The 22,484-nt window shown below is 69.6% G+C and overlaps 2 protein-coding genes across 2 annotated transcripts in view; both read left to right on the top strand.

The window, feature by feature from the left end:
• The first annotated feature begins 6,661 nt into the window (after positions 1-6,661).
• Positions 6,662-13,816, top strand: PALM (paralemmin). Its single transcript, XM_026082294.1, has 9 exons — positions 6,662-6,690; positions 7,913-7,961; positions 9,291-9,371; positions 9,464-9,594; positions 10,410-10,542; positions 10,896-10,917; positions 11,105-11,167; positions 12,192-12,323; positions 13,234-13,816. Exons 1-9 carry the CDS (start codon positions 6,662-6,664, stop codon positions 13,797-13,799), a joined length of 1,206 nt encoding a protein of 401 aa, XP_025938079.1. The 3' UTR covers positions 13,800-13,816.
• A 4,077-nt stretch (positions 13,817-17,893) lies between these two features.
• The window catches only part of MISP (mitotic spindle positioning), a 7,769-nt gene continuing 3,178 nt past the window's right edge, over positions 17,894-22,484 (top strand). The window contains exons 1-2 of the mRNA XM_026082241.1: positions 17,894-18,109; positions 20,252-22,482. Coding sequence (XP_025938026.1) covers positions 17,909-18,109; positions 20,252-22,482 — 2,432 coding nt within the window. The 5' untranslated portion in view covers positions 17,894-17,908. The remainder of the gene's footprint in view (positions 18,110-20,251; positions 22,483-22,484) is intronic.

Raw genomic sequence — 22,484 nt, 5'->3', positions numbered from 1 at the left:
GCTGGAGGAGGCAGCCGCTGAGCACCGTCCGGCCCGCGCGCCGCTTTTGCCCTGGGACACCGGCTGCGACGCCCCGGTGCCGGCAACGCGCCGGGAGGGCACGGGGCAGGTTTGCTGCTCGATCCGCCGGTGGCTCTGATTCACCTAGGCCTTTCCTCCCCTCCGTGCGGCTCGTGTCCCTGCTGCGGCACACGAGGGCCCCTCCGGCGCCCGCCGGCATCTCCCAGGTTCGGCACCAGGCACCGGGGGGTCCATGGGCTTCCCGGGGTGTCTGTCCAGCAGCACCCGGGGGCAGCGACTGCCTCTGGATCACAGGCACCTCGCACCAATTCGCTGGCCATGCGGTCGCCCAACACCGGGAATGCAACAGGTCCTGCCGCCTGCTCCGGTTTGGGGGCGCCCCGCGGAGGTGCAGGGTGCAGGACCGGGGAGGGGTGGCTGGGCTCTGCACGTCAGTGCTGCCTCGGTTCCCTGTGAGCTGAGTGGTGCAGGGAGGCACCGGCACGGGCCTGCGGACGCCTTCGGAGAGCGGCCGCGGTGCCTGGGAAGGGCAGGAGCACAACGGGCTCCCCTCGCGGTGCAGCGGCTTTGCTGTGCCAGCGCTCACCCGGGCAGGCCAGCGGTTTTGGGGAGCTCCTTGGTACGTCGATCCCTTCTGAAAAGTGACTCTCTTCAGGAGGAAAAGCTTGGAGATGATTTGCCGAAAAACAGAGGCAAATGCCGGAGTGGAGGGTCATGACGTTGCCTGGGGAAAAGGGCGGAAAAACTGTCCAGGGCTGGATGTGGGGGCTCGCGCCGGGGCAGGGGGATCAGAAGTTGTGGTTACAGGGGGTTCGGGTCCATTCCTAGGCCAGATGGCAACGCGAGGCAGGATGATGGCTCCTGCGCCCCGTCTCTGCAGGAGGCTTCAGCATTTCCCCGGCTCTGCTCCTCTTTCCTGAGCTCCTCCGACGGCCGGGGCTGCGGGCTGGACCCTCGCGAGAGCTGGTGCGTCGCAGCTGAGAGGCGCTTGCCTGGACTGCGTGTTGTTCCTCGAAGGTGCTGGGTCTCCCAGCACCGCTCTGTGCTGGCTGGGCCACCCGCGCTGGCTGGTGTCCTGGTGGGGAGCAGCCGCCGGAGCAAGCCCTGCGGCGCGGGGCCCGGGAGGGGCCGTGGCGCTTTTGTTCCGGCCGCGCTTTGCGCTCTGGGAAGACCCGGTTGTTCTTTGTTTGGCTGAAAACCCCGCGAGTGCAACGTGCCCCGGAGGTGAGGGCTTCGCTGCTCTGGTGCGCGCGCGGGAAGCAGCTTGCTCCCCGGTGCCGGCTCTGCGAGTGTGTGGGTGAGCCGAAAAGCGAAGCCACAGCGCACGTGGCCTCCGTTTGGGCAGCTTCAGTGCAAACCCATCCAATCTCTCCGTGGGTTTTGGCTCTTCTGGAGATGGATCTTGAGATTTTGGGCGGGAATAAACGTGCAGAAGTTGGTGGTGTTTAAAGCACCAAAACATGTGCTTCCCCTGGGCAGGTCCAGCTTTACGGAGCAACCGGGAACTCCCAGGGTCCTGCCCCAGTTTGGGCGAGGGTCAGTCTTGCTTCATAAGCTCCAGAGCCTCTTTGCCGGGATGAAGTGTAGGAAGGTCCCGGGGGCAATGGGACTCGGCCCAAAGGGCCCAGGGAAGTGCTCTCCTAGCTTAGGCCTGGCTCTGCGGTGGCTAATGTGCTCTGGGGAGCCACGTTCCCAGGCTTGGACTGGCTCTTGCTTTTCCTTGGCCTTGGCGGCAGCAGGAGAAAAGTCCTGGCTGCCCTGCGCTGCTGCTGCCAAGGGAAAGGTCTGGCTAAAAGCTCCCAGCTCTTATAAAAGCTGGTCCTTTCAGGGCTGCTTTCCTCTCCTCTCCTCCCACTGCGATGGATGCTGTTGAGTAGCTGGAGATGTTGCATCTCCGCTTCCGAGTGCTCTGATGTTTCGTCTTGGTGTCTTGCTGTTCCTCCCCTCCGGGTTTCTGATCTCCGCGGGAAGCGGGTGCTCTCTTGGTCGGGCCCTCGTGATGGTTCCCGTCTCTGATCTGATGGTCTCGTAGTGGGGAAGGAGGGAGGTTTCTGCCTTTCGGGTAACCTGGGGGCGCCGTCCTTTGGGAAGGGACTTGGGGCCCCCCTCTATGTGCCTCCATGGGGAAGCAGAGCCCAGCTAACCCGGGGTCCGAGGATCCAAGGGTCGGATCTGCCCCTCTCCCGTGTGCAAAGCCAAGGTAGAAGCCACGGGGCTGGGCAAGGGGAGCTGGTGCGTCTCCGGCCGTCGCCGTTCCCAGATGTTCCGGAAGAAGCCATGGAGCCGGGCAAGGGGAGCTGGTGCGTCTCCGGCCGTCGCCGTTCCCAGATGTTCCGGAAGAAGCCATGGAGCCCTTCCGCAGCCCGCGGCATAGCAGCGGCCCCCGCGAGGGAGCCTGCTCGGGGTTCCCGGGGCCAGCGTGTCCCAGGATCCGGAGTTCAGCCCACCACCACGGCACGGGGAGCCGCTCCGAGCCGGACCCGGCAGCGCAGGCATCTCAAGTGCCCAGGCCTGGGCAGGAACCGGAGCAAGAGCAGGTTTCCTGGAGACACTGCTGCTGCTGGCATTCCTGGTTCCTGGCCCGAAATAGCCCCCGTCCCCCAGGGCCGGGCAGGGGCCACGGTGCGTGCGGGGCCGGGGTTGCAACATGCCCGTCCGGATGGGATCTGGTGGGCACCCGTCTCCAGCAGCTCCGGGGCTGCAGCGGGGCAGCACTGCGGGATCGGGGCTGCTCCTGCCAGGGGAACGGGATGGCCGGCGGGGCTCTGCCGGGAAAACCTTTCCTGCCCCGCGCTGAAGGGAGCCGGGAAGAGCAGCGCCGGGGAAGGCCAGGGCAGGGTCTGGTGGAAGCGGAGAGCTCGGGGCCGGAGGCTGGCGTGGTTAGGGGCAGCCTGATTTTCTGCGTCTGCCTGTGCTCAGTGCTCGCGCCGGCCTGGGAGGCGAGGAATCCCTGGGGCCGCAGGCAGGCGCAGACGCCGGGGAGCAGGCCGTGTCCTCAGGCAGCCCCGGAGCTGCCGCCGGGGCGAGGAGCCCGGCTGGTTCTGCTCCAGGCAGGTGTTTCCTGGAGCGGGACACGGGCTGAGCCGCGGCTCCCGGCTCGGGCTCTGAGGACAGATCTCCCTGCAGGCCATCGGCATCCGCAGGCGCCCAGCTCTCGGCTGGGTAACTGCTGCCGAAAGTTTGTGCAAGGTGCGGCTGCCGCCGGCTGCTCGGAGCCTTCGTCCTCGTGTCCAGCACGGGAAGGCAGCTCTTCCTCGCGTGAACGGGAGCCGGGGCTGGAGGCGAAGGGACGTGGCCGGGATGGCTCTGCCCGTGCCGGGGAGCCGAGCCCTGTGCGGACAGGCCGGCGCTGGCACTGGTGCCGCCGGCCATCCCCAGTCCCAGCCGAGCGGGTTTCCCGGGCGTGGGGAGAGGCAGGCACTGCTCATTCATAAATCGTGTGGGTGTTTCCGAGTGCAGCCCTGCTCCTCTAACTGGAAGGGAGCTGGAAACCCAAGTGTTTGGAGGGCACTTGAGCCATTGTTTGAAAGATCTGTAATTTTCCAATCAAACTCCCTCCCCAAGCCTCTGTTCATCAAATATTCATAGGATCCATTTTCTCCCAGCACTCCCAGCCCACGTCTCAGCCCGGAGAATCAATCAGGCAGCTCCACTCCGCTCTAATGCGTCCTGCGTTTTCGGGCGCCTGGGGCTGCCAGCCGCTGCTCCCGCTCGCCCCCGTGTCCCCCTCGGTGCCCCCGTCCTCCGCGGCGGCCGCTTGGGACGGGGCTGCGGGGCCGCGGTCGGCGGAGCGGGGCCGGCTCCTCGCTGGGCACGCGCGGGAGCCGGCGTTTCTGCCTGTTCTCCCCCCATCCCGCCGGCCGCTGGTTTATCCGCCCCCGCGGGCGACGACGGCCAGCGGGCGCAGGCGCTCGATACCAGCCCTGCTGCTAATGGCTTCGTGGCATCGGCTTTCCAGGCTGCGCCGCGGCCACCGGCCCCGGAGCCGCGTCACGCTCCCGGCCTCCCGGTTTTCCTCTGGCTCGGATGGGGGTGGAAAGGGAGCGGAGGTCGGGAGAGCGGAGCAGCAGCTTGAAACGGCTCTTCGCACATTTGGATGAGCTAAGGGGAAAAAACAGAGGAAGGCAAATAAACATTATTGTTTCATGTCAGGCGGGGAGGAGACGAAAGGTCACGGGCTTCCCTTGCGCTGGGAGGAAACGGCGGCAGCAGCAGGGCGGGAAAGAGCCGGAGCGGCCGGGGCAGCGGCGGGCGCGAGTGCGCGCACGTCCACACGCGTGTGCAGGGTCACGCGCGTGCGCTCACCCGCGGTCGGCAGCTGCTCCCCCGGGAGCTCCGGGGGCCGCCGGCACCGAGGCAGGAGTCGGGGCGAAGGGGGGGGGTTTCCCGTTCCCTCCTCCGCCCTCGAGGCCCCGGGGCGCCCGGCCGCGGCGGGTCCGCAGCCCCTCCGCTCCGCTCCCCCCGCGGCGCGAGGCCTTTCCGGCCCCGGCGCGTCGCCCGGCGCCGCTGCGCATCGCCCGGTCCCGGTGCCTGGCTGATCCGCGTTGCCATGGCGCCGTTGCCAGGGCGCCCGCCTCCCGCTCCCGCAGCCATGCATCAGCCGGGAAGCAGCCAGCCGGAGCCCCCCGCCCGCCCCGCGGCGGAGGCGGCGGGGGGCCGGCGAGGGGCGGTGCGGCCCCGGCCCCATCCCCATCCCTGTTCCCGGGGGGCCGGCTCGGCTCAGGCGTCTTGGTTTTCCCACCCGGCTGCTGGGGTCCGGCCAGGAGACGGTGGCTGGGAGGAAGAGGAGGGTGCGACAGCCCCGGCCCCTCGTCTCCGTGACCTCCCTGTGCGGGGCTCGTGGGGTTGGGGCGTCCTCCCGGCCGCAGCGGTCCCTGCCTCCCCAGGGCAGGATCAACGCCTTGCCCGGGGCAGGAGCGTCCCCTGTCCCGTGGCGGATCCAGTTCTGCTTTGCTCCCCCGCATTGGGCATCCAGACCCCCCCCCCCCCGGGCTCGTGGCCAGAGCGGGAGTGCGGGTTGGATCACGGATGTCTCCTGGCAGCAGCGCTCGGCTGGACCGAGAAAAGGAATCGGCTCTGCCCAGGGATGTTGGAGCCCTGGACCCGTCCTCGGGCTCTGCGTCCCAGCCCGGTGGCAGGAACCCTGGATCGTGCCAGGCTCGGCCCCCCCTGTCCCGTCTCCTTCTCCCCCTCGGGGCGTCGGAGGCGCCGGGGGAATCTCGGAGGCGGGGGGCGGCGGGGCCGGGCGGCGGCGAGGGCATCCGGCTGCGCTGCGGCTCTCCCCGGGCCAGGAGGATTCCTGGCTGTCGACCCGGGAATGCAGAGCCTGCAGCAAATAATGGAAAATGGAGAGGATGGAGGAGGGGGGGAACGCAGGAACAGAACGTTTCAGGAGCGCTGCAAAAGTTTGGATCCGTCGAACGGGGCAGGGTCTGGGAGAGGAGCGGGCCCCGGGCCAGAGCCTGGGAGCCCGGGATGCCGGGACGGAGGGCGGCCGGGAGGGGAGCGGGGCGGGCGGCTGCTCCGTCCCTCCAGCTTTTGCGCGTGACCCCTGTTTGCGCGGGGACGCGGCGCGGCCGCCTGGCTCTGCAGCCGCTCGGCCCCGGCAGGGAGCCGCGGCGAAACGAGCAGGGGGCTCGCAGCTGCTCCAGCTCCGTTTGGGCTTTTAGTTATTGAATTTTCCGGCTTGGACGCGGTATCGGGACGGCGGGCGGGTTGCCAGCGTGACAAACAGGCGGTGGCTGACAGCGGGTGTGCGCACGCGTGCGTGTGCAGAACAGTCGCAGCATCGCCTCGAACGGCACAAAAATAACTCCTCCAGAGGCGGCACCTTCCCGATTCGTTTTCGAGCGCGTCCGCGTCGCGGGGACACTGAGCGCGCGGCGCTGTTGCCTCCCGCGGCCCCCGCCGGCGCACGTGCACCCGCGTCGTGCGAGGGCAGCGCCCAGCGGGGCCGCGCGCCCGCCGCGCATGCGCATCCCTGCATGTGAAACCCTCTTTGGGGAAAAAAAAATCCTTAGTGGGAGCACGCGAGCGAACCTCTCCTCCGCGCATCCTCCCGGCTGCAGAGCGCGTGTTATGCAGCAGCGGGGGCCGGGGGAGGGTTGGGGCAAAACACCGCAGCGCGAGGGTGGGCACTGCTCTGCCGGCGGCCCCGGGGACCCCGCCGCCCCGGGAAGCGTGCCCGAAGCCGGGCAGGGGGCCCGGGAGCCCAGGGCGGCTCGCAAGGGAGCGCGGCCCCCGCTCGGCCGCAGCGCTGGGCTCCGGTCTGGCCGCGAGGGCGCTGCCGGTGGCGCGGGAAGGTCGCCCCAGGCATTGCGCTCTCCATGGCCCCTTCGGAAAACGTCCCCGTTGCTGTTTTGCCGGGACTTGCCGGAAAGCCGGAAGATTTCATGTGCTGTGAAAGCGTTTTGCGTGGGGTGGGGACATGGGAAACGGCCGAGAGCTGGAGGAGAGGGGTCGAGCCGACGGGCGCCGAGGGGGCTCCTGCCCCTCCGCGGGCTCCCGCCCGGCTGCCGCCCGCTCCCAGGGCGCTTTGCCCCGGCGCGAAGGCGATGGGCGCGGGAGCGTCGCACGATGCCCCAGGAGCCTCCGGCAGCGGCACCTGCCACCAGGGCGGGAGCTCTTGGGACCTGTGGAAATGGATATGCACTTAACCGCCGGCATAAAGTAAGGCTGAGGGCTCTCCGCCTCCGGCAGCGCCTCTCGCGCTCTTCCTTCCTCCTGCCCTGGCCCCGGCATCCGCCAGCTGCAGAAACGCTCTGCACTGGAGCTGGAGCTGGAGCCGGGCTCCGGGCCGGGTGTGAGGCCCTGCGGCCCCGCTTCCCTCCCTCGCTCACGCCAGGGCAGTGCCGGGCTCAGCGCTACGGATGGGGAAGGGGAAGGGCCCAGCGCCCGAATCCGCCGGCGTTTCCCCCGTGCCAGCCCCAGGCAGGAGCAGGAGCCACCGGCTTCTCCACGCGCGCTGCTGCTCCAGGCTCCGCTCCCTTCGCTGCAGCCCCAGCGCTGCCACCGGCGCCGTTATTCCCTGCTCCGGGAAGTAAATGGCAATGATCCATCTCCTTACGATACCTCCGTGCCTCCCACCCTAATTACCGTCACAGCTAAGCGCTTCGTTAGCGTGGCCTGGCGCGCCGCCAGCCGGCTCCCCGGAGGTGCCGGCACGGCCCCGCGCCGCAGCCGGGCCCCGCTCCCGAGCTGCACCTGGTGCTTGGCGGCAGGTGGGCTCTGCCCGCGGCGCCGGCCGTGTGCCGGGAGAGCTGCATCGAGGCCAGCGAGGCCAACACCGCCGCCGGCGTCTGCCTGCGTGTTTGCCCTCGGCACGGCCAGGCCTGGGAGCATAAAGTGGAGCTGAGCCTGTTGCTGTGCAGGCATGTGTGTGTGTGTGTGCATGCACGTTCGTGTGTGTGTCTGCACGAGTGCATTCGTGTGTGTGCATGCGTGTTTGCATGTGGGTGCACGAGTGCATTCGTGTGTGTGCATGCGTGTTTGCATGTGGGTGCACAGGTGCATTCGTGTGTGTGCATGCGTGTTTGCATGTGGGTGCACGGGTGCATTCGTGTGTGTGCATGCGTGTTTGCATGTGGGTGCACAGGTGCATTCGTGTGTGTGCATGCGTGTTTGCATGTGGGTGCACGAGTGCATTCGTGTGTGTGCATGCGTGTTTGCATGTGGGTGCACAGGTGCATTCGTGTGTGTGCCCTGCCAGGCCACAACCCCCAGCCCGGAAAGGCCACCGTCCGGAAAGGTGTCAGCAGCCAAGAAATGGGCTGGAAGGGCCGGGGCGAGCCAAGGTTAATAGCAGGGGTGGCCAGAGCGCTGCTCTCCAGCCCCTCTGCCGCCACGTCTCCATCCGGCGCTCTGCTCACGGCCGCTCTGTGCTCTCTTGCAGGGCAGTCGAGGCCAGCACCCTTCAGCAGGAGAGGCTGCAGGCCATCGCGGTAAGTTCCCTCCGCGCTGGGGAGCAGCGACGTGCCCCGAGCAGGAGCCGGGCCGCAGCTTTCGCTCTGTCCTCCAGCCCGGAAAGCTCCTTCGGTGGCGGTGCTGGTGCACAGCGGGCAGCAGGGGGTCAGAGGCTCCTCGCGGGCGATTCAGCCCCGTGCAGGGAGGTTTTCCGGTGGCTGCCATGTCCCACCGCCCAGCCCCGAGCTTTTGGCGAACGCGGGACGCGGCCCCAGGCGCCTTCGCCCTGCCCGGCGCCGGGCTCCGGCCGCCGCTCCGGCAGGGCCAGACTTTCCCTGCCGCTGCTTCCCGGCCGCTCGGCACGTGCCAGCGCGGGCTGCCAGCGCCGGTGCCGCTCGCTATCGGGCCGATCTGCGCTGCACAAAGGGCAGATTGTTCTGCGCTGGAGCGGAAAAAAACGGGTGACGCTTTCTGGGAGCAGGACGCGGCCGGACGGACTCTGCCAGAACAACCCAGCAGCCCCTGGGGCGAGCGGGGGGGGGGGGTGCGAGCCGGGTCCCAGCACCCTGCGTGCCTCAGTTTCCCCCGGCGAGGGCACGGACCCTACGTCGGGCTGCTGAGCTCCCGGCTGTGCTCCCAGCTGGAAGGCAGCACAGAAAACAGGGGAAATGCTGCAGTTACAGGACTCCCGGCTTCTAGATTTGGCTGTGCTGCAGACCTCGGGCAGTCCCATACCCTGCACCCCACATCCCGCACCCCAAATCCTGCACACTGCACCCCAAATCCTGCACGCTGCACCCTGTATCCCAAATCCCACACCCTGCACCCCACATCCCGCACCCTGCACCCCTATCCTGCACGCTGCACCCCATATCCCAAATCCTGCACCCCACATCCTGCACGCTGCACCCCGTATCCAAAATCCCACGCCCTGCATCCCACATCCCGCACCCTGCACCCCTATCCTGCACACTACACCCTAAATCCTGCACGCTGCACCCCGTATCCCAAATCCCACACCCTGCACCCCACATCCCGTACCCTGCACCCCTATCCTGCACGCTGCACCCCAAATCCTGTGCCCTGCACCCCGCATCCCAAATCCTGCCGCCCTATCCCGCGCCCAGCCCCTGCTCCCTGCCTTGGTCCCTCCTGCCGTGGGTCCCTGGGCTGGCGAGTGCTGACGCTCCGGCCGGGACGTGGCCGCAGCCGGGGTCCCTGCGGCTCTGCCCGGGCATGGAGCTCGCCGTTCCCGCCGGGGGAGCCCGCGGGCCCCGCAGCCGGGCTCTGCCCGCCGCTCCTCGCCGGGGCGGGATGCTCGGCCTCCCCGCGCCGATGCCGGCTCTGCCGCGGTCTCGTCCCGCCAGGAGAAGCGGAAGCGCCAGACGGAGATCGAGAACAAGCGGCGGCAGCTCGAGGACGACCGGCGGCAGCTGCAGCACCTCAAGGTGAGGGCGGGCGAGGGCCCGCGGGGATGAGCTCCGGCCCCAGCTCCGGCCCCGGCTCCAGCACGGCTGTCGCTGACCCCTCTGCTCCCCAGTCCAAGGCTCTGCGGGAGCGATGGCTGCTGGAGGGGGCCCCGGCCTCCGCCTCCGAGGAGGACGAGGCCATGAAGAAGCAAATGCAGGAGGATGAGGTGAAGACCAAGGAGCTGGAGGAAACCATCCAGAGGTAACGGGGGCGATGGGGGGGCTCACCTGCAAGCGCTCGTTTTTGGAGCCGAGCGGCCCGGCTGGTTCTGGGAGGCGGCAGGGGACGGATGGGGATCGGCTTTCCCGGGATCAGGCGCGGACGTACATCCCCGTCCCCGAGGCTCAGCAGGGAAGGGGCAGGAGAGGGAATGCTCGCGGAGCATCCCGGCTGCGCGCAGGGAGGCCGCCCGTCGCTCGCTGAGCCCCTTAATTACGGCGCGATGGCACCGCGAACGCTCCAGCGGCCGGAGCGGGAACAGGCGCTGTGCAGAGAGACGGGAACCACCAGGACGGGGACGCGCCGGGCAGGAGCGCTCCGGTTCGCAGGGGCGCCGCCGTGACGCTGCTGGGAAGCGTCTCCCGCCGCGGTGAGGGGAAGCGCTCGGCTCGCTGGAGCCTGGCTGCAGGGCGAGGACGGCGTCCGCTGCGTTTGCTCCCGCAGACGTTGCTCCTCTCCCCCAAAAAGGCGCAGTGGCGGCAAAGGCGGGGATCTCACGGGTCCCCTGCCCAGCGGCCATTGCATCAGACGGGCGCGCATCCACCGCGGCTGGGGGGGCAGCGGCGACGTCCTCGCAGCAGCAAGGGGGTTTTGCTGGGTTTTGTCGTGTTTTCAAGGCGGCAGGAGGCCCCCCGGCGCGGGCTCGGCGGGGTTCGGAGCCCTGCACGAGCCGGCGGCTGCGAGGTGCGAGCCGGGGCCGGAGCTGCCCGGGTGCTGCTGCTGCTGCTCCCGCTCCCGGCCCCACCACGGCCGCCCGCGCAGGCTCCCTGCAGCCTCACGGCCCCGATTCCCCCCAGGCTGGAGAAGGAGCTGGAGACGCTGGAGAACGGCAGCTCGGTGGCTTCCACCAGGGAGAACCTGGCGGAGGTGGCGGCGGCGGCAGTGCCGGTGAAGGAGGAGAAGGCAGAGGCCATTCCCAACACGGAGAAGGTGAGGGGGCGCGGGCACCGTGGCCGGACCTTCCCTGCCCCAGATCCCACCTCCGCCGGGCTCCCCCTGACTGCGCCGTGCCGCTGCTGCGGGGCGCAGGGGGGGCTGGTGCGCGGGGGAGACGGGGGCGCGGGGGGGGCTGCGCTCGCTGCATCCCGCTGCTCCGGCCCTGCTGGCCGCCCGGAGCGGGGAATTGCCGGGGTGAGCGGCGGCTGCGGCTGGTGGGACCCTTCCCTCCCGCTCCCGCCCTGGCGGCGCCAACGGAGGCACCGGCCGGGGACCAGCAGCGCGGGGCAGCGCCGGGTACCCGGCGGCTCCCGCCCGGCTTGTAACCTCCCTCTTCCGTTTTGCAGAGTCCCCTGGGCACCGTCAAGGGTAGGTGATGCCCGGCGTCCCCCACCGCGCTCCCTCGTGCCGCCCGGCGCCGGGGCTGGGTCGGCCCCGGCAAGCGCCCGGCTCCTGTGCTGGGGGGACGAGGGGCCGCGGGGCTGGGGGATCCCCCCCGTCCCGAGCCGGGGCGACCCCCGCTCCGACGGGCGTTTCTCCCGCTCTCCGTCCGCAGCCGAGAAGAAGGTCTCCAGCAGCCCCATGAAGGCGGTGGAAGGCACCGACATGATGAAGGCAGGTAGGTGCCCGCTCGCCTGGGGCAGCAACGCTCCCCCGGGGTCGCTGCCTCCGCCGCCCCGGCGCCGTGCGGCGCTGCCTCCGCGCGCAGCCCTGCCGCCAGCCCTCCGTGCCGCTCGAGGAGCTCCCGAGGCCGCGGCGGGAGATGCTGCTTTCCTCGGACCGCAGGGTTCGCTCCGCCTCCAGCCCCTGCTCTGCTCGTCGATGCCCCTCCATCCCTCTCCACTCCCGTTTCATTTTTCCGCTCCGGTTTCGTTCTTGGCCTCCTGCTTTGTTTGCGGCTTCGTGGCGCAAGGGAGACGCGTGCCCGCTCCCGGCTTGGCTGAGCCCGCGGCGAGCGCTCACGGGCCCCACGTGGCCCCGCCGGCCGGCTCACCGCGGCGGCTTGCAGGGCGCTGGGAGTGCGGGTGCACGGGGCTGCCGCCGGCTCCACTCCTGCAGGGCTTCGCTCCATCTCTGGGAAAGACGGCTCAGCCTGGGCTGCGGTGCCGGGCATCCGGACAGAGCACGGCTTGGGGTCCGCGGAGCTGCAGGCACCGGGCAAAGGCCACCCTGGTGCTAATGGACACCGGGCTAGGAGCAGACGGACAGACGCTGAGCATCGTCGGTGCCCCGGCTCAGGAGGCGCCCAGCCCGCGTGAGCATCCTCCGGCAGCAGGCTGCATCCTGCCAGCCACCTTTGCCAGGGGTGAACCTGGCTCCAAGCCGGGGCTCTGCGGCTGGCACCGCTTGCCGGCTGGACAGACGGACGTGGCAGCCGCCTGCCACAGTGCATCACGGGGCCCAGCTGGTGCTCAGCCCGCGGCTGGCGGGGTCCCCTCGGAGGGATGCACTGGGATGTCACGCTGCCGCTCGCTCCTCACCGCAGCCCGCCGCCTCGCTATGGCCCGCGAGCACCATGCTGCCGCCGCACCGCTGCCACTGCTGCACCGCTGCCACCGCACTGCCCCGCTGCCGGCCGCCGAGCACCGCTGGGGAGGGGGCCGGGGCCGCCGCTAACCCTCGCTGTCCTCTTTGTGTCCCAGCCATGTACTCGGTGGAGATCACGGTGGAGAAGGACAGAGTGACTGGGGAGACCAAGGTCCTATCCAGCACCACCCTTCTCCCCCAGAACCACTGTCTGCAGGGGGTCAAGGTGTACGAGGATGAGCTCAGAGGTACGGCCCCGTCCGCGCCTCCCGCAGGGCGCGGGGCCGCCGGCGCCGGCCAGGATGGGGCGGCCACACGGCCGGCGCGGCGCAGGACCCAACACGGCACCGACACGTCCGACGGCCTGGCCGGCCCGGCCCGCATGCCGCGTCCCTGCGCTGCCAGAGCGCGGAGGAGAGGAGGATCAGCCCCGGCCGAAGACTCGGGAGCGCGTCCCGCAGATGGGAAGGGGGCGCCGGCACCCACGTGGCCCCCGGCGCCTGCTGGCGCCTGGCTCAGCGCAGCAGGACCCCCCCCGGCCCCAGGAGCTCCACAGGGATCCGTCCTGGCCGAGCCGACCCCGCGGAGCTGATGCCGTTCGCCGCTCCATTGACTGGTCGTTGCGGCCGTTGCACTGATTATCACACGACGCGGCAGCTCGAGCGGAAAATGCGATGTGCTGGTGGCGGTGCGCACCGGCACAGCGGGGCCGCGGCGCTCGCCTCCTGCCGCCTCCCTCCCAGCGCCGCGCGTGCCAGAGCCGCCTTCCCGCCCCGCCGCTGAGCCGAGCGGAGCCGAGCGGAGCGGGCAACGGCACGGCCGGGGCCATCCGGCACCGCAGCCCCACAGCATGGGGGGCTCGCGGCAGCGGCTCACGCAGGGCTCGCCGGCTCCAGCAGTGCCGAGGGCCCGGAGCGCCGCCTCGGCTCGTGCTTCTGTTCGAGTCGCCGGTGTCTGCCGCGCCGCGGGGGGATGCTGGCGCGGGGGGCCGAGGCGGCTCCGAGCAAGGGGGGAGCCGCGGCGCCAGGGGCAGCCGGGTCGGGGCCGGCTGTGGGAGCTGCTCCGAGCGCTTTCCACGGGGGCCGGCTGCGGCTGCTCCCTGCCCGCGCCGTGCCGGCGCCACGGCCGCCCCTCACCGGCTGCCTCTTGTCCCCGCAGTGGTGCACGCGGTGAGCGCCGAGGACGGCGCCCTGGCCGACGGCGCCCAGCCGCTGAGCTCCTCCGAGGTCGACGAGCTCCTGCACAAGGCCGACGAGGTGACCCTGAGCGACGTCTCCGAGCGGGAGCCGGCGGGTGCGGAGGGCCCGCGCGGGGCGCCCGGCAGTGCCCCGTCCAGCCGGCAGCCGACGCCGCGGCGGGAGATCACGGGGCTGCAGGCGGCGGCGCGGGAGAGCGCTGCAGGCCAGGGCGCCGAGCAGCCCGTCACCATGATCTTCATGGGCTACCAGAACGTGGAGGACGAGGACGAGACCAAGAAGGTGCTGGGGCTGGAGGGCACCATCAAAGCGGAGCTGGTGGTGATCGAGGATGCCGAGAGCAAGCCGGCGGCGGCGGCGCCGTGCAAGGAGCACGCGCCGCCCAACGGCACGGCGCTGGAGCCCGCGGCCGCCCCGCCGCCCCTGGAGGAGGGCCCGCAGCCGGGCGCCAACGCCACGGACCCCAAGGAGGCCGAGCAGGACACGGACGCGAAGAAGCAGCGCTGCAAATGCTGCACGGTGATGTGAGGTCCCGCCGAGAGCAACCACCGCCCAGGCTGCCCTTCCCCGCGCGCCCTCTCCCGCCCCGGCCCTCCCCGCTCTCCCGGTCTGCGGCCCCGCCGGACACAGGGTTTTACTTACTGACCAGACACAGCTCCAATCTGTCGGGTTTTTTTTTTTTCCTTAAGACCTGGGGAAATCCAACGCGGCGTTTGTAAAGCGTACAAAAAGCAGCACCGCCTGGAGGCTGCGGCATCGCCCGCCTGCGCCCGCCCCGCGCGCCGCCCCGCCGGCGCTGCCTGCTGCGCTGCGTAGAGACCCCGTCGCCCCGTGCTCGCCCGCCCGGCTCGGCCCGGGAGCGCTTCCCTGCGTTCGCTGGCAGCTCCCGCTGGTGCCGAATGCCGGGAGGGGGGTCGGAGGACGGCGCCGCATCTTTAGATGATTCCTCGCGAGCCGGCAGGACCCGCGTTTCGGGAAGGGCGCAGGGGTGACCCCTGCGCTGGCCCCGCTCGCTGCCTCCCGCGGCAGCTCCAGCACCAGCCCCAGCGCGCCGGGGTCTCCGCGCACCGAAGCTCCCAGCCGGCAGGAGCGCGGGCGGGCGGTGGAGGAGGCGTCGAGGGCAGCGTCCGCAGTGGCTGCGGGGAGCCGGCGGCGGGGGGAGGTTTCCTGGTCCCGGGCTCCCCCCCTGCACGTGGAGCCCCTCGGCCCCGCGCCAGCCCTGCTCCCTGCTGCCGCCTCGCTGCGTTGCAGAGCCGCTTCCCGGGGACGCCCGGTCCCGGCGAGGCCGGCGGAGCAGCCCACGCGTCCCAGGGCCGCAGCTCCCGTGCCAGCGTCCCCCTCCCTCCGCCCGGATCTCACCAGCAGCAGCAGCGTTTCGTCCCCTCCGAGGCCGCGGAGCAGGAGGGGCCGGGGGCTCTCGTCTCCTGCTGCCCCGGCGTTGGCTCCGCCAGGTGCCAGGATGGGGCAGCTTTGGGCGCCTCGGGATTTTGCATCCCGCCTCTGCGGCTCGTGCAGAGCGAAGGGATCCGGCGCGGCCGGGCAGCTCCCACCTCCGCAGGCGGCAGCACCGCCGGCGCCTCCCTCCCGGCTCCGGGTGCAGAGGGTCCCGCTGGGACCTGGCGCCCGGGGTGGCAGAGCAGCGAGCGATGGAGCATCCCCCGCTCTGGGACCTTCCCCACCTCCCCGCCCCTCGTGTGAGCAGTGACACCCCCCTCCCCCATTGCCACCAGTTGCCCCCAGTTAGCACCGAGCCCGTGGCTTTGCCCACGTGCGTGTCTGCAGGGAGCGGGGCGCAGCGGACGGGCTCAGCAGGGACACGTGCCACCGCCGGCCACCCCTCGGGGAGCATCGCCCCGGCCCCCAGCATCGCCCCGGCCGGCTGCCCTGGAGCCAGGCCCGTCGTGCACCCCGGCTCCCGCGATCCCACCTTGTCCCGGACCGGGGCCCCTCTGGATCCCATGATCCCATCTCATCCTGGACCGGGGTCCCCCACGGATGCCACGATCCCATCTCATCCCCGACCCGGCCCCCCCCCCCCCCCGATCCTGCAATTCCCACCCCATCCCGGACTGGCCCCCCTCCTCGCGGCCCCCCGGCCCCCTCGCCTGCCGGCAGAGCCCCAGCCGCTCCGTCGGCTCTGGACCCGGAGCCAGCCCCAGGCCCGGCCGGAGCAGGATCAGGCCGTTCCCGGCGGGAGGCGCCGCAGCCCCCGCGCCCGCCCCGGCCGCCCGCCTGGCTCAGCCCAAGTGCACTTCCCGCGCTCCCGTGCTTTTGGTTTGTGACGAAGCCGTCTGAAGCCCCCCGGCCCCGGCCCCCCCCGTTGTTTGTAAGACACCTGAACCGAGCAAATAAACGTGTGAATAACCAGCCCGGCGCCTCCGCCTCTGCTTCGGGACGGGCCTGGGGGCGCCGGGCACGCGGGAGGGGGCCAGCACTGCCGGCGGCACCGGAGCTTCCCGGGAGCCGCCGCGGGGCGTCCTGCCGCCGCTGTCACTCCTGCCCTCGTGCCCCGGCCGCGCTGGCGCGGTGCCCGCGGGGAGCGGCGAAGCGGGCGGCTGGCAGGGCGCCAGGGCCAGCAGGTCTCTGCTCCCGCGCCCGCCCGCAGAATAAATCCCCCCGCTTCCTCCTGCGCTGCCAGCCGGCGCGGCGGCTCATCACGGCCACGGCACCTGCGCCCCCACCTGCCCCCAGGCCCTGGGGTGCCGCGCTGCACCGCGCTGCACCGTGCCGTACCGTGCCGCACCACGCCATGGGGACGATGTTCAAGTACACGCCGCCGTGGCAGGTCCTGTGCGCCACCCTGGAGCCCAGGGCGCCGGTAAGAGCTGCGCGGGGGGCCGGGCACCGGTGGGGAGGACGAGGAGGATGAGGAGGATGAAGGCCCGGGGCAGCAGGAGGAGAGGGATGCCGCGGGATGCAGGACACTGCTCCCAACCCGCTACGCGGCACGGAGCCGAAGGGGACACGGCCGCCCGGGTGCCGGGGTCCGCCCGTGCCGGGGGACGTCGCTCGTGGCCCCCGTTCCCAGGCCGTTGGAGCCCCGGCAGCGGCCGGGCCCGGCTCTGCCCGCTAGCCGGTGGCAGAGGTGCCCGGTGCCAAGCCGGAGCGCCGCGCACCCGCACACCCACCGCGGGGTGTGGTGCTCGCCCTGCGCCTCCTCCATCCGCCCCGGACTTTGTCTCGCAGCCCGGCGGAACAGACTCGGCCGCACCAAAACCGCTGTCGCCTCGGCAGGCAGGTGCCGCGCTCGCCGCCGGAGGCTGCCGCCCCGAGAGCGGGACCTGGGGGCCGGGGTAAGCGGGATTTCCCGGGCTCACGGCAAGGGGCAGCTGGGGTCGTGCACTGCAGGCGAGGCGCTCCGGCGGTGCGATGGCCCCGGCACAGGCACTGGGGCCTGGCAGGGCCGGTCTGCCCCGCTGCCTCCCCCTGCCCCGGCGAGGGAGCGGACCTGCCCCCCCAGGGCTGTGGGAGCAGGAGGAAGGGATGCGGGATGGGGCCGTGGGAGCAGCCCCCGGCTGGAGCCAGCCCCGCGAAGGGCAGAGCGTCGTGGCCCCGGCGGGCGTTGCACGACCCCGCTGCGAGCGGCGCCGGGTGCCGCATCTCCGCCGGCAGCGCTGGCACCGGCCCCGGCGCTGCCTCCTGCCCATGGGCCCAGCGGAGCTGCCCGGCGCGGGGGCCGTGCGCAGAGCCGGGCCGGCTCCGCAGGCGAGCCCTGCCACCACGCCAGCGAGGGCAGCGGCCGAGCGCGGCGTGTGCAAACACAGGGTTATCGGGCAGCTGGCACGGGCGAAAGCCGGCCGGGGAGAGGCCCCTCGGCGCAAACAGGAGAGTGCCGGCTCCCGAGCGGCTGCGCCCGGCGTGTTTGCTTAGGACGCGCTCCCTCCCCGCGGCTCCCCGGCAGGATCCCGCGCCATGGCCCCGTGCTTCGGGCTCGACGGGCTGCACTGCTGCAGCGCCTGCCCCGGGCCGTTCCGCTCCGCTCTGTCTCCCGCAGGGTGACCACAGCTGGAGCCATCTCACGGAGCCACAAGGATGCTGGTGGCATTGCACCCCAGCGCCTCCGCCCTGGGCGCTGCCTGCCCCTGGGGAAGCACCGCCGGCTCTTCCCACAGCAGACTCTGTCCGTGCTGCTCCGTGGGGAGAACCGAGGCACCGAGCTGGGGGTGCGGCTGCCCCGAGGCGCGGGGGCGGAGAAGAGCCCAGACACCCTGGCTCTCCTCCATGGCCATCACCGCAGCACCATCCGTGAATAGGCAGAGTGTGCCTGGGGGAGGGGGTGTTGGTGCATTGGCGCATTGGTGTGTTGGTGCGCTGATGCATTGGTGCACTAGTACATTGGTGCATTGGCGTGTTGATGCATTGGTGCACTAGTGCATTGGTGCATTGGCGCCTTGGTGAGTGCCCCACACTGCAGGCCATGGGCAGCCCCCAGGAGCCGGCGCAAGGCCGAGCCGCGGAGCACTGTGGAGCGCCGCGGAGCGCCGCAGGCAGCAGCAAGCCCTGACAGCGGTGCCGTGGCTCCGCTGGGTGCAGAGGCTCGCCAGGCGCAGGCACAGGAACCAGCTGCGGCGAGGGCAACGCGGGGTGGCGTGGGGCGGAGGGGGTGGGGAAGCGAGTCATTAACCGCGAGGCCAGCGATGAGCCAGGCTGAATTCTTGGAATTCCTCCACCGGTGCAGCAGGGAGCTTATCAGGGCCCCACAGCCCCGGGGCCGTCCCTCGGCAGCCCTGCGCCCCACCACCACCCCGGCCACGCCACTCCCTGGCAGACGTGGCCCGGCCGGGTCCCGCGGCGGCCTCCTGCGGACGGGCACCCCGCGCCAGCGGCTCCCTTCCACCGTAAGTGCGCTCCGTGCGGGGCAGGAGCGGGGCTGCGCGGGGCGCTCGGGGCGGCCGGCGGCTGCGGAGACCGATCCCCGCGCAGGGCCCGTCCACAGCGAGCCGGGTGCCGGGGCGCGCGCTGGTGCCTATCTGGGATGGGCAGGCGGTGGGGGACGTTTTCCGGCGCGCCAGCCCGCCGGTGCACATTTGCACACAGTTTGACAGGTGTGCGAGCACCTGCGGCCGTTTGCAACGGGCGACCCCCGGAAAACACCCTAAAATCGGCAGGCGGGAGGCCCAGGGCGGCCAGCAGGCGCTGCAGGGCTGCAGCTCTCGCCGCAGCTGTGGCACTGGGGGGACGATTCCCGATCCCCCTCCGCGCTCCTGCAGTGCCAGTGTTACCAAAGGCCGATTTCGGCGACACCAGGGCCCGGCGGATGGGAAGACGTCGGCGGCTTTTGGACACTGGCTGCCGCGGCGCTCGGGGAGGTGCCCCATCACGTGCTGCCAGCTGGGAGCCTCTGACGCAGCCCTGATAACAGCCCTGTTTGTGTCATTGTCCCCACGTCCCTTCTGCTGCCACCAGCCAGTGTGGCCCAGGTCACTCCCAGCAAGGACTTCTGACCCCTCCAGAGAAGACGAACTGCGGACAGGCAGCAAGTTTCGTTATTGGGCTCACCGGGGGCTATTAAAGAGCAATAATATATTGCCGGTAGGAGAAACGGAGTGGTTACGGGAATCCAGCCGGGAACGGCGGTTCCCAGCAGAACCCAGCTCAGCTCCTGCTCAAGGCTGAAACACGCAAGGTCGCTGCACGTGGCAGTGTCCCGCCGGGCCGGGTGCCGCGGGGTCGGCTTGGCCTCCCCGCGTGCCTCGGGCGTGTCGGGGCTGCATGGCCCCGGCGCTCTGCTCCCGAAATCGCCCTCCCTCCCGACGGAGGGCAGCCAGAGGAAGGCGCCGTGAGCAGCCTCAGTGCAGGAAAGAGGCACGGCCGGAGCACAGCTCCCCGGGCGGAGGATGCGCCGGGCTGCAGCCGCAGAGGGCGCGGGGCTCTTGGGGACGGGGAGAGCGGCGCCGCGGGTGCGAGCCTTCCTTCGGGGGCACCTCCGCCTGCGCCGTGCACGCGGCCCCGCCGGAGCCGGAGCGCACCTGCAGACGGCGGCGAGCTCCCCAGGGAAGCGGTGCAGAGCGCCCCGGTGCCCGGCGGAGCCTCCCTCCTCCCGCGAGCCCGGCCGGCTCTGACTTGCGCCGGCCCAGCCCGAGGAAGCGGCAGCGGGATTGCGGCTACGCCTCGGCAAACACCGGCAAAGGCCGTGCGGCTCGCCCGCGGCACACCCTGCTCCCCGCCAGGGTTACGCACGTCCGCCGGGCGCAGCAGGGAGGCCGGGACCGGCACTGGGGACGCTCCACTCCGCTCCGCTCCGCCAGGACCCACCTGTGCTGCCCCTCCCTCACCCGGCATCCACTTTCGTTATCAAGCTGCAGCCCAATTACCGGCAGGAGGCATCGACGCCAAGGTCGGAGGCAGGCGTTTACTCCTGCTTTGCACGATACGTGGGTTAAAGTCCCCCGCTTGTTATAAGCCGTGAAACCAGTTTTATGGTCTCCGCTGTTTCGATAACCTCGGCTACCTGGGGCCTCCTTCCCATAACGGCACCGGGAGGAATTCCAGGCAGGAGTACGTGGCGCTGACGTCGGCTCCTCGCGGCCGCCAGCCCGTTCTGCCGGTGCCGCCTGCGGGCGACGGTGCCTCCCCGTCCCACGCGCCCCGCAGGCGCACGGGCTGCGCGGGGCCGGCCGCGCTGGGCTAGGCGAGAGCTCCCGGGGCGCTCCAAGGGCCGGGACGGGGCTCGGGGCAGCGGCTGGGGCTGCGGGTGCCGCTGAGCAGGCGGACGCTGGCTTCTGGGCAGAGTTGCCTGGGGAAACGTCGCCTCGCGTGCCGTTTGACTGCCTCTGCCCAAGAACTGGCGTTTCTGAGTAAATCAAGTGTGTTATTTTAAAGACAGCAGGAAGCTGACACGTGTGAGTACAGGTATCTCCTGGAGGTCCCAGAGGTGCCGCCGGGGCTAGGACAGGAGTGTGGGGCTGGGACGGGAGCCACCATCCTCTGACTTCTCCTTGTGCGTCTCCTAACAGCTTTTCTTCTCCTCCTGCTTGCAGGGCCAGCAAGATCCTGCCTTTTGCTCGGGAGGTCTTCAGGTGAGCCAGGAGCCTGAAGGCAACCTCAAAACTGTCCTGTGCCCCCGAGTCCAAGCAAAGGCTGACAGAGAATTGAACACTGACTCTTCCCAGGAGATGGACAGAGTCACCCGGCACCTCGTCTTCCAGCTCCCTCAGGCGACTCACAAACACGACTATAACGAAGTCTACCAAGCCAGCTCGTCTGCGGAGCAGAGGGCTGATGGCGACGATGATGTGTTTGGCTCCTCTCGACACAGCAGCCAGAAAGTGGAAAATGGCTATGAGTGGAAATTCAGGTCCAAATCACCCTCAAATTTCCTAGATGGTGGAAAAGATGTCTGGACCCCCTCCCCAGACAGAGACTCCAAGCTGGAGGTGGTAAGGTCGGGAAGCCTGTATGACCTCAGGGCGTACAGAGGCGAGAGAAAGCCGTCGAAGCTTTATGAAGAGGATGAGGTGGAACAGCGCAGGGTCCTTCCACCAAATATCTCACCCGAGAAGGCAAAGGAGCTTGAAGACGAGAGGAGGGAGGTCATCCGGAGCCAGGTGATGAGGAAGAGCTCCACCATGGCCGAGAAGTGGAGCTCCATGGATGAGCTGAGCTCTATAAACACGGGCTCGGGTGGCCAGGGGGAAGGCAGGCACAAAGGCAGCTTCACCACCAGCTTCGCTGTTTGCTTTGACAAGCCTTCCCCAGGGAGGGCGGCGACGCCTGTTGACCCTGAAAATATAGACACGGAGCAGATCAACTTCTCCGCTGCCCGGCAACAGTTCCTGATGCTGGAAAAGACCAGCCCAGGCTCTCTTTTCAGCCCCAGGCAGCAAGCAGTGTCTTCAAAGCCAGAGTCAATGACAAAAATCTCTGTGCAAGAGTGGCACAGTCCTGAGACTGCCACAAAAGCTGCGAAGGGTTACAGCAGTCTCGCTGCACCCAGCCAGAGCAGGACAGACAAGACCGTTCATCAGGTTTACAGCATGTCCTACAAGGCACCTGCAAAGGAGGAGGTTTATGCTCCCAGAAGGGCTGATACTGAAAGATCGTATAGCACTGGGAGACCATCCAGCTTTACCAAAGCGTCTTCCAGAGAGGACCTGGACTCCGGCTTGGGTGAAATGTATACTGAAGCCAATGCAGGCTACGTCAGCGACGGAAGCACGACCAACGAGGTCTTCGACACGCTCGTGGAATCGAGGGCTGACAGTAATGGCCCAGACAAAGAGATGAAGACCAGCAATGAGACACCCATCGAGCGGGAAATCCGCATGGCGATGGAGAGGGAGGAGAACCTCTGGAAAGAGAGGGGGATCCAGAGGCTGACCTCCAGCAGCGAGCTGGTGGAAATCCAGACCAAGCCTTTCCTCTCAGTGTCTGTATCTCCCCTTCCAGCCAGGAAAGGGAAGGACAAAGGCCGCACTTCCTTTTACGTCCAGAGGGAAATAGAGCAGGAAACTAAGCGTGAAGAAGATCTGAAGAGGGAAGGGAGGCTGCTGGGGATGTACGACAGGGGGACGCAGCAGGAACTGGACGAGCGCAAGAAGGTATTTCAGCAGGAGGAAACCCCCCTGACCCCGCAGCAGACAGCCTCCCCTGGGAAGGCAGATGAGCACAGGAGGAGCTGGATTAACGGGTTTGCGGCAGAGCAGTCCACAAGTCACAGCTTCAGCCCCACAGAAGATACCTGGGGTGGGAAAAAAACCCCGAGCTACACAGTGAATCTGACACACTTCCAGGCATACCAGCCACGCTTCGCAGCAGCCGCCAGCGAGAAGAGCAGGGATGAGCCGCTGATGTATGACCGTGCTTCCGCCAGCACCAGCAAATGGGCAAGTGAGGATTCCCGGGGAGGAAGGCTTCCCGGCGCCGCGCAGAGGTCCGGCTCCACCCTGAGCCCCGTAGACACGGGCGTCCTGCGTAAAGAGTACTTCTCCTTGCCCTTCTGGAAGCCCAAGATCTCCTTTGTGGACAACATGGGGACACAAAGCCCACTGAGGAGGGAGAAGGGGCCGGAGGGGGAGGACAGCCGGGAGGAGCAGTACACGCTGCGGACGTGGAAGCCCCAGACATCGGCGCTGATTGAGGAGGAGATCCGGAGTGACTTGCAGAGGGAAGAGGAGCTGCAGGAGCTGCGGAGAAGGAGGCAGCTGATAGACGGCTACTCCCTGGTCAGCAACGACAGCTTTCCCAAGGAGGGCTCCCACTCACGGCTTTCCT

Source organism: Apteryx rowi, unplaced genomic scaffold (assembly GCF_003343035.1).
Source record: "Apteryx rowi isolate R43461 unplaced genomic scaffold, aptRow1 scaffold_570, whole genome shotgun sequence".
NCBI lineage: Eukaryota > Metazoa > Chordata > Aves > Apterygiformes > Apterygidae > Apteryx > Apteryx rowi.
The sequence above is the reverse complement of the archived record's forward strand: the minus strand, read 5'-3'. Positions and strand labels throughout refer to the sequence as shown.